The following is an 18,034-nucleotide window of genomic DNA, read 5'->3' on the forward strand; positions in this document are numbered from 1 at the left end:
GGCTGTAACTACAGCTGATCAACGCATTTCCACACATCAACCAGCAGAGGGCGCTGCTTCTCTCCCCGCATATTTCTCTGCTGTGAGATCAAGTGGAGCTAATTCAGGTTTCTCTGTCAGCATTATCAGCATAGATAATGATCCAGTGAGTCAGCTGGCCTCTGTTCAACAATCACTCAACTAACAGGCAAGACTGCGGGTTCATTTCACCAAAGAGAACCCAGAATTTTTTCGGGGGGGGCTGTTAATTTCACTTCATCTTGAAATATAAGTTCTGTCTGAATTTTTACTATTTATTTAGAGTCACCGTCAACAAAGCTTCTAACAGCATACCATATTTAATAGCATATTTATAGAAATAAAATTGGATAGATAGCCAGAATAACAACATTAAATTATTATTATTATTTTTTTATTTTTTTTGCATTATTAGGCTGATGTTATTCTACCAAAAACTTTTGCAAAACGCAAAAAGAAAAATTCTTACGTTTGATGATTTAGGATGCTGTGTTTACTGTATGAGGGGTCATCCGGTGTACCGTTTCTGTCGGTCTTTATTAGGCTACTCTCAAAACGTTTATAAACCAGTGAGTGCACCTTGTAAAAAATAAATAAATACATAAATAAATGGAAAGCATCTGCATCAGCAGTTTCTAGTATCTAAGTTTGAAAAAAAAAACACACACACTTAAAATAACAGACACGGAATCCGCCGACCCCTGATATGGACACTGAGCCCAAACCCTCTTCTGCAAGTGATCTGGCAACGCTTTTAAAAGTGCCTGGCTGCTGAGGGGCGATTGGCCTGTATTTTTGGAACAGTGTTAGGATCTGGTAGCCTTGTTGGGACTGCTAAAACATATCCACGAGCTCCAAGTGCAAGAGGGGAGGCTGGGAGAGTGGTTGAAAGCCATGAAAGACCACTGGCTCGACAGTTCGGTTAAAGATAAAGATTAGATCATTGTAAACTGAAAAATATATAATGTAACTAAAAAAAATCCTCCCTCTGCCGAGTAATTACAACTTTAGCACATGTATTTCATTTTTCAAACATTATTTAAGGAATTACCTTTATCAACAAAATATGCGCGTACACGACGATTCTAGAAGTTCAACACAAGGAAAGGATCTCCAATCTCCATTTTACGCATCTGTGGAGTTTGACAGATGGATTTAACAGCGCCTGACAGAGACTGAGCCGTTCGTTATTGTTGATTTTTAAAGTCACATCGGAAAGTTTTGATAAGTTAGTGGTGATTGCATTAAGCGTGATGAGCGGAGGTCGCTTTGAGTTCGATGATGGCGGAGCTTATTGTGGAGGCTGGGAGGGAGGTAAAGCGCACGGGCACGGGATCTGTACCGGACCTAAAGGACAAGGAGAGTTCTCCGGTTCCTGGAATTACGGGTTCGAGGTGGTGGGAGTGTATACCTGGCCGAGTGGAAACACTTACGAGGGGTATTGGTCCCAAGGAAAGCGTCACGGTCTAGGTGTGGAGAGCAAGGGACACTGGCTCTACAAGGGAGAGTGGACGCACGGATTTAAAGGCAGATACGGGACGCGCATCAGCCAGGCCAGCGGTGCCAAGTACGAGGGCACTTGGAATAACGGACTGCAGGATGGTTACGGCACGGAGACCTATGCGGATGCCGGTAAGGTCGAAGAATGAACTTTTGTGAGTTCAAACTGCAGTCTGTGAGATTAAACTTTAAGACCAATGGTTATGTAACGCAACGCTTACACCTAGGGATGAGAATCATAGAGGAGTTAAGTGATTCTACTTCCGATTCTTCTTAACGAGTCCTCAAAATCCTTATTTGCATTTACCCCTCACTCCATTAGAAAAATTAGATCATTTCAGATGTAAACAGAAAACATCTCAGGCTATCAGAACTAATTCTAATGTTAATCCTTCTATAAACTAAAATGTTCCATTCATTTAAAAAACACACACAATTGAATTAAAGAAAAGCAAGTAAAATCGACTATTTCAACTTATCAGTTAACCCTCTTGAGTGATTAATAATAATAATAATAATAAAAACAAGAATAAGATTCGTTTGTTCCGGTATCGGACTACATCTGTCGCGTAGGCCTACTCGCGTTGTGTTACCACTGAAGAGTGCAACACATCGCCCGTGTTTAAAACTGAATAATAGATCACCGTTTATTGAATAATAGCTAGGGGCGTTCGATATTTATCGTCTAGGGTGATATCGTAAAAACACACCCCTAGTGCATGGGCCATCAACACTATGATGTAGGTTAGACTACTGAGCAAAAGCAAATGCATTTTAGAGTTCACACTTTCACTGCGTGATTTAGTCTATTAAAATACATTTAGCCTACATTTTCCCCAAAATGGGGGGGGGGGGGGGGGGTATCCCTGTATAACTTGTATGTCTTTTATATTTAGCCTATATCATCTGACAGTTAATAGGCACATGAAGAGTGATTTTTTTTCTCTTCTAATATCAGCACAATTGCAGATTTGATATTGATTTGATGGAAAGTTCAAAAAACAATAGTCTAAGTTATTAAGTGACTTAATATACACTTGTTTTTGCTCTGTTTTGACAACGAAAATAGTTTCAAACAAAGTCACAGCAGAACTGTTTTGCCTCTCTTAGCAACACACAACAGTCCCCTTTTCCAAATACCAGATTTGCGGTCTTCGCACTCAACAACTAACTTATGATGTATTTCCCATATTGGTTCCTTTCAGGATTGGACCTGTTTTGTCATGTGTTTTAGTTCCTGTCTTTCCTTATTTGGTCTGTTTCCTGTCTTCGTTTAGTTTGATCATAATTGATTCCCTGCAACTGTCTGTTCCTCATTATCATACCTTTATAAGCAATGTCCTTTCAGTTCAGTTTTGTCAGATCTACCATTTTCATATGTTTGTCTTCCTCCCATTCTCACTGTTGGATTTACGCCTGTGTTGGATTAAATAAAGACTATTTCGATTATCCTTGGCTCCGTGTTCCTTCCGGCAGCTTAGTGTGACAAAAGACCCAACCTATATACAGTTTGAATTCCATTTGTCCCCTCTCCTCTCCATTTGTTTTCCGTTTTTTCTGCCAATGCCACTCCCGACCCAGAGCCCAGCCCTCCATCTCCCCATGGTACGGAGCATAAGCCTGAGCCCAATGATGCAAAGAGAGCCAGATCCCAACCTGTCAGACCAGGTACGAGAGTCAGCTACAGTGTCCACCGCAAGGGAGAGCGCCGCGGACAGAGTGTGGAGTAGAGCTCTGCCTCCTGCATCGTGGCCGAGGGTGAGCAGAGTATGGACCACCAAAATGAGGAGGAGGATCTTTTAGACTGGGAATCTGAACTGGAGGTTGAACTGCCACCTCTATCCGTTGTCTCCGCTGGTTCCAATCAGCCCTCCTTTGTCCTTGGTTTCCTCATCCAGCCCTGAGGAGGCTTTCAATCCTAGAAAGTGTCCTCCAGTTCCTGCTCCTGTCTCCTCCACCGCTGTCGTCTGGCAGCCCCTCTGCTCACCCTCAGCCCACTATCTATTTGGTGCACCACCAGCTCCATTGGGCTCCTTCCTTCCTCCCGCCAGCTCCACCTTGGTCCTCAGTTACTCTGGCTCCGCCGTGGATCTCTGGATGTCCGCCGTGGTCGCCAGATGCCTCGGCTCCACCCTGCCCCCCCGGATCCTCAGCATCCCCTTGACTTATTGGCTTTCTGTCTCTGTCTTGGGCTTCTCCTACACCTGCTCCGCCGCCGTTGGCCAGCCCCCTGGAATCGGTGGCCATTCCTCCTCCATGGCTCCTCACACCATCGGCTCCACCTTGGGCCGCTGTTATGGCTGTGGCCTGGGTCCAGCTGGATTCCTCCTGATCCAAGCTCCTCCCTCCGTCGTCTCCTCCCTGGCTCATCCCTCCATTGTTTGTCTGCCGGCCCCCTCCCGGGGGTCTGTCCTCCATCAAAGCTTCCTCCCAAGCTCCCTCATATGCACTCCGGAGTGGTATTCAAGCTAGTGTGGAGTGCGCTTATTTCCTGTTGCACGCATGCACTTTCCAGTGGCAAAGACCACAAGTGTGGGTATTTGGACAAGGGGAGATTCTCATTACTGAATCAATCGGCTGTTTGAATGAATAAGTTGAATGAATGACTCAATCATTCACTCATGTAGGGATTTTCTGCCACCTACTGTCATTTTTAGGTTCATATTCAAAGTATATTTGACCCTCCCCCACCCAACTTTGCAACATTAAATATTGATTCATGTTCTGCATTAAACAGTCTTAGTGAATGCATCTAACCCTATAGTAGGTCTATTTTACTATTTGAATTTACTGGTAAATGTAAGAATTTGGCACAAAAGATAATGCATACATTTAATTAGGTTGGAAAACAATTTCCATTATAAAGGCAAACATTCCCATGAAAGGTAAAAATAAATGTAAACTTATTGATAAAAAGTTAATTTCTTTTGAGTTTATTTTGGTTTAAAAAGATAATATGATTTAACATGTTCATATACAGGCTAAATACAGTACTGCAGTCTAAAAGTGAGTTCAAACTTTACCTACATAAACATTATATTGGTATTCTTTTATACATGGCTATATATTCTTATGAATATATCTTTGGCAATCTCAAAATTAATTAAAATGAGATGAACAGTCATTCATGTTAGTAGTATTAACTTGAAGCTTACAATCATGGAACCCTGTTGCTGCCACAGATGGCCTTTTGGGTAAATGCCTACTGCTAAGAAACATTTGCCAGAGCAGAATGGAGGGTGATTACAAATTAGTATCACAAATCCTGTTCTCTCTGGATGTGTGGTGTGAGTACAAATAAAAAGGCTCATTCACTGGTGGCCAAGTCGTTTTTCTTTTTTTAGGGGGCACATTAGGCTTTTATAGCAAAATTTTAGACATCTTACTGACTTTCCTTTCTCTTATTTTTGTCTTAATCTTTTTTTATCTTGTCTTAAATAGTCACTTCAGACCACTACTTCTATTATTTTCTCACTTTATCAGCATAGTATCAGCGTTCTTGTCATTATTTAGATTTACAGACCTTCTGCGTTTGCACAGTGACTGCAAAAAACAAAACCATTTGCATGTTTATACCACTCTTAACAATGTATGTATGTCATGGCATTAAATAGCAAATTATCAAACCAAACAGCACAATGGCATTGTTAAAGCAAAACATTTAAGAAAATGTTTATTAAATCACACAATATAAGATTATACAATATCATATAATATTGTACAATATATTTTATATGTATATACAAAATAAATACTAATAAATATACTGTTTTTAATATTATTGTCACACCAAGCCATGTTAAAATTCTGTTAACCTCGAGTTCTCTAAAGCTGGATGGATTCTGATTGGCTGTCAATGATTTTATTATTAATCAGCTGGAAAAATGTATCATTTTGAAAGTGATTCCAACTAAATTATTTCTCTTTGTCATTCTAGTTATGGACTCTGCAGTACTATTATTCTAAATTTAGAATGATTTTTAAAATGATATCTTTATCGTTATTGTAACAGTTATCTTCCTTGGTGTGAACAGGCCTTAAGAGTCCGAATGCATTTTGGGTTCACTCTTTTATGATAGAGTAGGATGCAATAACACAAGTTATCATATAGGTGTCTTATATATACTGTATCAATTGAGCTGGTAGCCGAGTTATCACTAATGTTAAGTGCTAGTGCAGCACTGTGTGAATAAAAGGCACAATAATAACCATGCCTGTGCTCTTCTGCCCAGCCCATCCCTGAGGACTGATGGATCTCATACGTGTTGCATGACCAAACCAGACCCACAAGCCCCATGACATAAATAACTGCACGTGGTTTATTACCCCAGAGGATGATATGAAAGAGGCGGCTCGCTAGCAGTTGCACCACTGTCCATTGTTTCACATGCCCGAAGTGACAATGAGCTTACGGGTGGCCTAAATTTGAATAAAATGCAGTGTTGTAATACAATCTGTAGTTTAGTTGAAGGGATGATAATTCTGTCATCAATGGACGCTCGTTCACACCAAGAACGATAACTCTCGATGACAATAAATTTAACGTTTTAACAATTGGTTTAATTCTTTGAGGACAGTGGGGTCCACACCAAAACTAAAACAATAAAGAAACAGAGGAACAATATCATTGGGATAACATGACTTTTGAAATAAACTGCACAAACATGTTTCAAATAAATAGAACATTATTGTGCATGCCAATATAGTTATCAGAATTATCAGTTAACATTATCAGAGTTGTCTTTCTTTGTGTGAATGGGCCTTTTCTCACTCTCTTGTCTTTTCAAACCTTAATGAATTTCTTTCTTCCATCGAACACAAAACTGTTTTTAAGAATGCTTTAACTGCTTTAGTTTACAACGAAAGTCAGTGAGGTCCAAAACAACATGGATACCACTGATTTTCAGTGTACAATTAAAAACGGAAATAAAAATGTTGTAGGATTTACTCAGAAATGGCTGAAGTAAAGCCCAAGAAATGTTAGAACTGTTTAAGACCATTTTTGCTTGGTGTGCATATTTCTCTCCTGATTCAGTCAATAAAGATTTTTCACTGGAGAAAGAAATGTAGATAGATAATTCATATTTTAGCCGGAAGCATCTGTTGAAAGTTAAAATGCATCTGTTTATTTCTTTCCCACAAACATGCAGTTTTCACTCCAAAAGAAGTAATTATGAATTTATTATGATTGAGACAATCAGCTGTTTTAACTCTAATTCTAGTGACACCCATTCACTGCAAAGGGTGAACTATTTTTGTGGCCTATTCCTTTAAATTAGTGGTCTATTTGGTACTGCCATTTAATTGTAACAGCAAAATAATTCAGTGTTTTTAAATGACAAGAAAAATAGTAAAAAAAATCTGTAATAATGCTGAAAGATCTATTAAACAAACCATACAGGTTTGGAATGACAAAACTTGTATTTTTGGGTGGACTATCCCTTTACCATTCTCTGACTGATGTCTTTGCCAATATAGGTACCTTCCAGGGCCAGTTCACTGGCGGCATGCGACACGGCTATGGAGTACGTCAAAGTGTTCCCTATGGCATGGCAGCGGTGGTGCGTTCTCCTCTGAGAAACTCTCTGAGCTCCCTGCGAAGTGAACACAGCAATGGGACCCTCCTGCAGCAGGACATCCCAGTCATCACTGCCACCAACGCATCCGGTCAGGAGACCCTGGTCAACACTCCCATACCTCTGGGCCCATCTCGTGGCGGTTTTGCCCTCACCCTGCAAGTGGACCCAGATGCAGTCAAGCCCAAGAAGAAAGGCCTCTTCCGGCGTGGCTCACTTCTAGGCAAGCTGAAGAAGTCAGATTCCCGCACTTCCCTCTCCAGCAATAAGAGCAAGCTTAGCTTTTTGCGGAGTGGGTCAGCTCTCAGCTCCGCCGCCAGCGATGCAAACTCCACCATCAGCCTGGGTGAGAGCGAAGGAGAAGGTGAAGGTCAGGAGTTTCCCCCAGTGGAGTCAGACATTGACGCCACCACCACTGAAGTCTACATGGGAGAGTGGAAAAACGACAAGCGCTCGGGTTATGGGATCAGTGAACGTTCTAGTGGGCTTAAATATGAGGGCGAATGGCTGAACAACCAACGGCACGGTTATGGGTGCACCACTTTCGCAGAGGGTGGCAAAGAAGAAGGCAAGTACATTAACAACATGCTGGTGAAGTCTGTAAAGAAGAAGGTAATTCAGCTGAAGGGTACTAAGATCAAGCAAAAAGTGGAGCGCAGTGTGGAAGGAGCCCAGAGGGCAGCTGCCATAGCCAAACAGAAGGCCGAAATTGCCAACTCAAGGTAAGGAGTGAATCATTTAACCGCTCACAACAGCTGATTTTGAATTTGGTCGGCTATTAATTACGGTCGACTCTGTGTGATTGGCTGTTTTCTGAATGTGTTACACTTCCAGGTGCATGTGTCCAAGAGTTAATCACAAACTCATAAACCTAACCAGAGAATGTTTAGATCTTTGTGAGCCCACTGAACCTGATCTAAACCCGGTTGGATTTGTTTGATTTAGTCAAATCTACACCTACTCTGAAACTTAAGAGTTTGTTCAAATAGCTACGTGCAACAGGCCACAGAGTGGTCCTGACTGAGCTGCTAAATACATAAATAAATACATAAATATTTAATAATAATAATAATAATACACTCTCCACAAACCTCTTCTCAGCTAGATTTACCTCTAGTTTTCAGAATACACAAGCCCAAGCCAAGCCTGCCAGACGATGTTTTGTAGGTTTTACATAACATGCGCAAGAACAAAAAACATCCTGATGCCACCTTGGTGCTGGTTTCCAGACAGTCTGCCCAAATGCAAAACCAAACAGACTCAAAGCAGGCCACATGATCCAAGCTATGCATGGCGTCTTAGTGGCTAGGCTGAGCTCCAGACATGATAAAGAGGAGTCTAACACATGACACAAACAATAAAGCTTCCCTGAAGGGTCAAATATTTAGATTTCCATACACTTCTGACAGCATCTGCAGTTTATCATGGAGATGCTTACAGTTATAAACAGTGGGCTAATTTCAGGTGAAGTGGATTTGATAAAATCTTCCCTCCTTGTAAGGAGATGCACAAGCCAAAGACAAACAGCCGTGGCTTCTCAGTCATCAGATGCTCGCCGCTGTTGATGCTCACCACATAAAAAATAATTCAAAGATTATAAAAGATGACAACCTGACAGCAGACTGAAACCAGATGAATCAAAGCACAAGGGGGAAAAAAGAAGACATTCCCATTCCTTATACATAAGCAAAACATGTATATGTCAGAATAACATATAAGACAAGACTGTTCAAATAAGGAGCTTACTGTTACCAAACACCTCCACACCACTTCTCAAGTGTTATAGCCAGTGCCAGATCATTGTTTGTAGAGGAGAAACCTGATCTTATCATTATCAGCAATAAGAGACAGACTCCTGACACCAAGCCAGACAGATCAGAAAGGCTAACTGGAAACCAACACACAGCTGTCTACACTGAACTTGGCAGTAACGTTTTTGTTGTTATTCAGTAATACACTAGGTCAACATGGGGATAAGAACAGGAAAATGTATTCTACTTCTGAATGGTGTATGGGTTAAAAGAAACTCTAACACCATAATATTAACTGGATTCTTTTTTTTTTTTTTTACAATTTATTTATTTTTTTAGATGTGAAAGGGAGATACGCGTATGTTTTGTTTACAATATGACTGGCGTAATTTTGGTGTATATGCCAGTTAAGATTTTTCCTTCTCAAGATTTATGGTCCAGAGCAGGTTTATAATTTTTTTTATTAAAATCCTTTGTATAGAATAGAATAGTAAACAATAAAATAGTATACATCAATAAAAACCTATAAAATAAAATTGTTATAAAATAATATGAAATAACTGTATTATACAAAATAATAAAAAATACAATTGTATAAAGCAACATTATATAAAATGTTATAAAACAGTATAAAATAACTAGGTATAAGAAATGGTGTAAAATAAAATAGTATAATATAAATTATTAAAATAGTATAAAATAACTTTGAATAAAAATAAAATATAAAATAACAAGAAAATAAAGTAAATGAATGAAATGAAATGAAATACAATTTTTGAATTAAGTGAAAAAACTAAATGAAATAAAATAACTTAAAATAAAATATTTATATTAATTAAAATAATAAAATAGTATAACTCCCGCCACTACTGATAAAAAAGTGGAAAACAACAACAACATAAAAAACAAAAACGGTGGACTTTGTTCAGGTTCTGGTTAACCCCTTTGCTCTAATCATAGTGTATTTAGAACAGCAGAGGGTCTTGTGTGGAAGGCGAAACTCCTCCGAGACCATGGCACTGGCTGTAAATGACGCACATGGGTCTGGTGTCAGAAAAGGAGGCCTGCCTAAAAAAGAACAGGCACTGTTGCTATATCACAATCACAGGGGAATGCAACAGCTGATAGCCCTTTTCTATCCTCAGCTTCTTAGACACTCATACAGACATACCTGATGTAATAAAAGACGGGGGGAAACACCATCACAAAAAGCTTAAACAAAAATCAACCAACAAATATTATTATTTTTTTATTTTATTTTACTTTTCTGGTCTCATCTCAAATGTTAACAAACAGGTCTTTAAACAAGTCATGATATCCAAGAAAAAAAAAATAATTCCCACATGAGAAGCACTACTAAAAGTTAAACTAGATTTGCAAGTGTTATTGATTTACATTTTGCAAGATGTTTCCAAAAGGTTGCATATTTTCTATTCATAGCTCTTTTTTAAATTTTGTGTGGCAAACTTAAGAAATATTCCAAGTTGGCTACTAAAGAGTTCAAAACTTAACTACCAATTAGGGATATAAATTTCGGCAAGAATTCATGAAAGCATCGGTCAAAAACTTAATGCAGACGTTACTGTAAATGTATATCTATGACATACCACTGGGAGGGTCTGAACTTTCTAAACCTTCCACTGACAGCCACCCTCAGTACAGTGTCTTTAAGTAGTCGGGCTATTTTGAACTAAGGATAACATTACAGTATGGAAAATATCACAGAGTAAATGCTACATTGCTTTTTTTAATCAAAGTGACAAACAAAAATCTTAACTGTGAACTGTTACTGCATGCGTAAAGACAGACGTTGTTAAAAAAGTTCTTATACTGTAAATGCAATTTGTGCTTTAAGAAAAAAAAAAGGTCCTGAGGCTTGCACTGTAATTATGCAGTGCAGTAATTCCTAATGAGACCAACACAAATAAAACACATGAATAATTTAGCCCCTGAATAAGTTTGCATGAATGAATAAAATCACTGCACGCTCCAGAGAATAAAGGTGGTCTTCTCTATAGCGGTGTATCATAGCACACCAGTTCTCATCTCTTACTGTGAAGTGTAGGGTGTTAAAAGAGTGATGTATTTTAGTTTCAGCTCAGTGGGTGAAGAGGACACCCTCTTTTGCTATAAATAACCACCTGCCATACAACCCCCAACACACTTCTTCCTCTCGTATTAAAGTCAAACACACTGCGAGCAACCCAAACTCTTGCAGCTCTTGGGCAAGTGGGGTTTCTCTCTGGAACATTCTTCAGCTTCGTTGTTGATCTACTGAGTTCCTGCATTGAATGGAATGGGTACTGCATAGGATTCTTAAGTGCTGAGGGGATATTACCATTGCTTTTTATAGTGCAGACAACTGCTAACCCATCTCTCCTAATAAAGATGAGACGGGATGTCTTGGGTTGCTCTGGTTCTACAAACAAGAGACAAGTTGAAAACATAGAGAAAAAAAAGGTTCACTCCCATGCCTTTCCTCTCATAGCATAAATACCCAACTATATTAGAACTGGCAGTATCTGTGCCACATTATAATTGTAAACTATTTAATCTAATGTCAATAAACATAGCTTTCCTTTAATAGTTCACCTCTGAAACACTGCCAAAACATATTACATTTACTGTATGCATCTGTTGTACTGTAGACAGGTGTTAACAAAGTCCTAATTCATTTCTGTTATGGTTTTATTAATGCTATAGAAATGCTTGACCCTTATGGCTCAGCAAGTAATATCACTGACTACATGCTTTTTTCCCTCCTCACAGAACAACCCATGCTAAAAGTAAAGGAGACGCTGCAGAACAGGCCGCCCTAGCCGCCAACAATGAGTCTAGTATCGCTCGTGTAGTTGCCAGAGAGCTCTCTCCCTCTTTCCATCAACCAGGTAGGTAGAAGACTTCATTTTTTGTTGAATATATAATCAACAGAGGCCAAAGGAACCGGAGCTGGTTCGGATCCTCCCAGTCCATTGAGAGACTGGATGCTTGATGAATGCTTGTTAATCCAGACATCAAGACAGATTTACAGCATGGCAGCATTTATCACAGAACAGTCTTTGTGCTGTTAATGTCTTGAGTTTCTAAACCCCACATGTAAACATTTCTGAATGTCTGAAACAGGATTAGCTTGCTAAAACACAAGCCCCTCAGCAGCTCACCATGTTCCTGTGTCTGTCCATCTGAAGGGCACTGCTAAGCTCTTGATGGTTTTATTTTGGTACTGTCTGTCTCCAAAATCTTACGTCTAAGCTGTAGACAAGCATAACAGAATGCATAATTATAGTTATTTGCTTATTTTAATAATAAGCCATCGGATGTTTGCCTGTATTTGTTCTGTTGAGGTGATCACATTTCATCTTTCTTCTTAAAGTGCAGAATTTTTATTCCGTCCCTGATTGTTTGCATTTGTGGCCTCTGTCAGCTACCTGTCAGCCTGAAACTGAACATGCTATTCAACACCCTGGTCTTGTGTTTCAGTGATAAAAATACATTATAGGGTTCTTTTGGTCTTTTTTGAAAATGATAGAAAAGAAATTTGATAATGTGATAAATATTTAGAGATAGACTGAAAGTGAGGCACCAAATTTAAATATAGACTTCAGTAAACCGTCGAATAAATTAATCCATGCACTTGCAATTATCTCATAATTGTCAGCGATTGCAAGAATCAAACAAAATAACATAAATCAATCAATCAATCAAAATAATCAAAACTAAAATAACAGTAAGCTATTTACTTTGGCATGATAAATTGGTTATAGTGCAGTTTATTCTATCATCTACTGTTTTATATTTCGAAAATGAATCTGAGAGAGCAATTATCAGGAATGGCAGAAAAGTTCATACGGTTGAAATAATCAGAATAACACGAATTTAAAAAAGGTACACCTCAAGAACACTTTTGACCATTGTTTGTTTAAAAAAGGTAACTGTAAATGTCTACTGTAAAAATTTACCTCAACCATTTCCAGAGAATATCAACTTATGTTGGGCATCGGTCAGCTTCAGAGCTAGTGGGGGCAGCAGAGAGCCTCATGCAGTTGGCTGTTTATGAACTCTGCAAAACATTGTTATTAGTGCACCTTTGAACCTACCATTTAAAAATGATTGTATGTGTATAATATGTCAGTGCTAAATTATAATCAGCCAGTATCAATATCACTTATTAAACCTACATTCTAATAAAACATGCATCACATGGTGTCCCTCAGGTCCTGAGTATATAAAAAAACGAGCCTTGCAGGAGATTGCTCAGAGCAATGAGAATGCAGACACAGGGATGCACGAGCCCTTGTTAGCTGAAGATTCCCTACCAACACCCCCAGAGAGCCCCTTCATGAATGAGCTGGAAAGTCTAAGACCAAGCTCCACTTCTGCACGCACCCCCTCACCTACTCCAGTCATCGTTCCTCAGGCCCAAAGCAGGGAAGATCCCAACCTCTTGAGCCCCGGCAGCTGGAATGGAGACAAGGCCAGTCGAGGCAGCGGTAGCAGAGGCAGCAGTAGAGCAGGTAGTAGGCCAAGCAGTCGACCCACCACCCCGTCTTCCACTCCTGCCGTTGCTCCCGCTCCAGATGCAGGTCCTGAGGAACATTCTGCTCCCAGCAGTAAGGTCCCATCCCGTACCCCTAGCCGCCAGAGCGCCAAAGAAGAGCAGGGTTCAGACCTGGAAATCAAAGGTTTGCAGAAAATGGACTCAGAGTCAAAAGTAGCAGAACCTGTCCCTGCTGTTACCCCAGTAAGAACCAATCTCGTCCTCACCACCGACGAAGAAGAGTCACCTCCACCACCTCGCTCTGCCCCCAAGCTGTCCCCCAAAGCAGTCACACCAGAGCCAAAGTCAGTTCAAGTCAAACACAGAGATGAAACAAGGGAGCCTGTACATGAGCGCCCATCTTCAATGACAGAAAGCAAGCCTGAGTCTAGGACAGAAGTCAGGGAGGAGAAGAAATTAACCAACAGAATGGAGCCTAAACCTTCGCCAAAACGAGAACCAAGCCCTGCTCCAAAAGTTGCACCAAAGCCTGAGCCCAAGTCAGTGCCTAACCCAGAACATAAACCTGTGGTCAAGCCGGTTGCTAAACCAGTTGCCAAGATCGAGGCCAAAACTGAGACGAGGCAGAGGTCTCTTTTGAAAGCCCCCAGCGAAACAATACAAGAACCTCTGGAGCTAGATGAGGTAAGGATAACAAATCAAACCTTGGTATTCTGATTACAAGTAAAATCTCAGTTGGTCATTTCAATTGATTTTTAAATCCCATTAGATATATTCCAAATATTGAATACATATTTGAGATTTGCATAGCCTAACAAATTCAACAACAACAAAAAAAAACTTAATATACATAATCTACAAATAAGTTTTATTAGATTTCCTAAGGAAAAAAGAAAACATTACATTACTCTGTCCCACGACTCTCACCTCAAAAACCCTTTCTGAAGCTGATCTGCCTCTATTTGTCCCTGGATTTGTACATTTTGAACAATCATAGCCCTGTTTTACTACATTAATCATTGAATCTCAATTTATTGTACAGTGGCCCACCATCCTAGCTTCAGATGTCCTCCCAATAGGTCATGTTATGAGAAAGCTCATTTTTCTAAACAGCTCTTGAGTGGAGTGGAACACACTGCTCTGGAACACCAACAGATTGTGTTCCTTGAAATTATGCCCTGGCTCAGACATTTTTTGCTCCGGCATTTTTCACAAGGCATATTTATACAAGGCTGAACCATCAAAATGACAAATGCTCACCTTCACAAAGCCCCTTGCAGTCTATCAAAAACTCAATTTTGCATTGAATCACAGGAGCATCTTTTGGCTCATTGAGCATAGGTCCCAACAATCAGTTTTTAGAGGGGGGGGGGGGGATTGTAATGTGTAAAAAGCCCTACCTCTTGCAATTGAAATAATAAGTCAGGGGCTCTCAACTCTGGTCTTCAGGGTCCACTTTCCTGAAGAGTTTACCTCTAACCTTGATCAAACTCATCTGCCAGTAATTTCTTGTCATCCCAAAGACCTTAGCCTTGTCCAAATACCTTGCAGTCTTGCCCACTTGAGAGCACATGCGCACGACAGGAATTAAGTGCTCAAGACTATCCAGATCTTAAAAACGCCAAAACGCAGTACCCTTATTGCACACTAAGGGTGCTTCTCAATATCTCGCATCATTTCCTCGAGGAGTGAGGAGGCTTCCTGAGGAGCTATGAGTGAGGATACAAAGGTGTATCTTTTGAGGAAGTGTTTTTCATTGAAAAACCTGACACACGTATAAATTGTCCTCCCCCTTCACATTTGTCTTAACCAACTTTAACAACTTAAGGGCAGATCTCTTTAGCACAGCTTATGATGGTTTCCTCGATCCTCGAGTCTTTTCCTTGCGTCCTTCCCTCGCCTCCTGAAGGGGTGGAGCTAAGATGCGAGGAAAGGAAATGAGGATGCACAAATAAGAATTGAGAAGCACCCTAAATCTACACTCAAGAGCAGTATTCAAGGCTAAGTGTATCCCATCATGCATCATGTTGTGGAAATAAATCGCAAGCCTTTTGGCCAAGTTTTCGAGAGGTCACGGAAACCATGCCAATGTAAGATAAATATTAATGATAATTATATATTACATATAATTTGGTTGTAAAACAAAGTGCTACACGTTTTATTGCTGCATAGATTAGTATATTTATTTTGTACAACATTTGGAACTGCTTTTTATGACTTAATTATGCTATAGAAATAAAGCTTACTTACTTACTTACTTAATTAGAAACACCACAAATTAAAATTGTCATGTTATAGGGACTAATGAACAGACATTTAGAAGTTGATTTTAAAATGCAAGTATTTAAAATTTAAGTAAACCTATGTAAACACTTGCATTTTTACAATACTATAAGTGTGGCCCATCAGGTAATGAAAAGTTTGACACACAGATGTGTTCTTCATCCTCACTTGAACACTTAGGCCAAATACAGGAAGTACGTCATAGAAGTAGTCAAGTAGACAAGTGCAAAGACCACAAGTATGGGTATTTGGACAAGGTTCTTGAGTAGCTTGTTGAAGTGTGTTTGATTAGAGTTGGAGCTAAACTCTGCAGGAAAGTGGACCTTGAATGCCAGAGTTGAGGCATTTATTTCTTTGATTCCTCTAATGCAGGGGTATCCAGCCCTGCTCCTGGAGGGCCAATGTCCTGCAGAGTTTAGCTCCAACCTACCAAAACACAATTTCTGGTAAATTTCTAGCATTACTGAAAACCTCGATTAGTTGGTGTAGGTGTGTTTAATTAGGAATGGACCTTAAACTTTGAAGGATAGTGGACCCTAAACTCTGTAAAGCCCCTTTCACACTGCACGTTGGACCTGGAAAACTGCTGGAACATTGCAGGGGTCACCTTCTGTGTGAATGCAAACACGTTGCAGGATTTATTCTGGGATTGGTCTGGGGTTGGGGACCTAGTAGCATTGCCGGGTTCAGTCCCGGAATGAGCGCTGTGTGAACAAAAGCCAGAACAAATGCTGTAAAGGGTGTGTCGTAGTGATGACGCACGTTATCACGTGACTCTTTTACCAGGTTTGAAGGCAGATCAGCATTTGCAACAAAAAAAAACATGCACGCAGAGATCAGTCAGCTTCTCACTTTCTGCGCTGAAACAGAGATCGTTCACCAGTTTAAGTGAAAGTTACGTGCCTAGTGTTTTCGACTCGTACATTACACATCACATTCTGATGTCACGTGTCATTACGGGACGTTTACAAGTTGTGTGTGTGAACACACGCACATATACCGGGTAATCACTGGCAGTGTGAAAGCGGCTTTGACGACTTTATTCCGCATTGTCTTCTCTTCCGGGTCTGTTGTGAGTGCGACTGCTGTGACTGTTGACATACGACGCTGATGATTTGTTTTCTGGTGCACCCAATAACAAAGATAACACATCAGCAGAGTCATACGTCAGCAGCACCACTGCAGTGTTGTGAACACGCTCACAACAGACCTGGAAGAGAAGACAATGCTGAATAAAGTCGTCATTTCTTTTTATTTGGACCAAAATGTATTTTCGATCCTTCAACAAATTCTAACTGACCCTCTGATGTCAAATGGACTACTTTGATGTTTTTATTACCTTTCTGAACATGGACAGTATACCGTACATCCATGTTCAATGGAGGGACAGAAAGCTCTCAGACTAAATCTGAAATATCTTAAACTATGTTCCGAAGATGAATGGAGGTCTTACGGGTTTGGAACGACATTAGGGTGAGTCATTAATGACATAAAATTTGGGTGAACTAACCCTTTAAGAATGTGGTCCTCCAGGAGCAGGATTGGACATTGCTGCCAAGATGTCCAATCCTGCTCCCGGAGAGCCACATTCTTACTGAGTTTAACTCCAGCACACCTGCCTGGAAGTTTCCAGTAGCCCTGAAGACAACATTTACTGGTTCAGCTTTGTTAGGGTTGGAGGTAACTCTGATGATTTAAGTTGGCCTTTAAGCAATTGCGAAGTACAGCCTTGAGCACCATCATTTGATAATTTTACTTTACACTAACATTTGTGATTTGTGATTTTTTTTTCATAGGGGCCAAACACAATTATGATCTGCATGGTTATATTCCTGAACATTGGTTTGGCAATTCTTTTCGTTCACATCTTGTCTTGAGATGACAAAGCCTAAGGTAAGCTGCTACCATATATCCTGGATTTTTTCTTGAGTGAATTTCATTAAGAGTAACTGTTTTTTCTCCTTGTAAAATCACTGTGGGTATTATTTCACACACCTTTTTCTAGCCAAAACCATCCAGGTGAAAGAAACTACCATGGGGAGCTGTGAGAATGCACTGCGCTCCATTAACGGCTCTGTTGTTGCGTTATCCAGTTTCAGACCAGCCCTCCTAAGCTACTCTAAAGTTGGTTGTCATCTGTAACTGGACTGAGTGCTCCTAAATGATCAGTGCATCTCCTTGCCAGAATGCTATAGAATAAAGCATTTGTGCACATTTGCTTTGTTTGTGAAAGGTACTGCTGCATTTAACAGTTCTGCTGAAGTCTAATGCAAGTGAAACTGAATAATCTATAAGGGCTAACTGATGTTAAGTACATTCGCAATCACAACACATATTCTATAAAACAGAACATGTCATTTGGCATGTAAAATTCATCTTTGGAGAATAAACAAATAGTTATGACATTA

General features: G+C 40.0%; 1 protein-coding gene across 1 annotated transcript; it reads left to right on the forward strand.

The window, feature by feature from the left end:
• The first annotated feature begins 852 nt into the window (after window positions 1–852).
• jph2 (junctophilin 2) lies at window positions 853–18,034 on the forward strand. Its single transcript, XM_052541173.1, has 6 exons — window positions 853–1,650; window positions 6,997–7,816; window positions 11,615–11,733; window positions 13,060–14,027; window positions 17,423–17,519; window positions 17,632–18,034. Exons 1-5 carry the CDS (start codon window positions 1,272–1,274, stop codon window positions 17,501–17,503), a joined length of 2,367 nt encoding a protein of 788 aa, XP_052397133.1. The 5' UTR covers window positions 853–1,271; the 3' UTR covers window positions 17,504–17,519; window positions 17,632–18,034.

The sequence above is a fragment of the Carassius gibelio genome, chromosome A23, assembly GCF_023724105.1.
Source record: "Carassius gibelio isolate Cgi1373 ecotype wild population from Czech Republic chromosome A23, carGib1.2-hapl.c, whole genome shotgun sequence".
Classification (NCBI taxonomy): Eukaryota; Metazoa; Chordata; class Actinopteri; order Cypriniformes; family Cyprinidae; genus Carassius; species Carassius gibelio.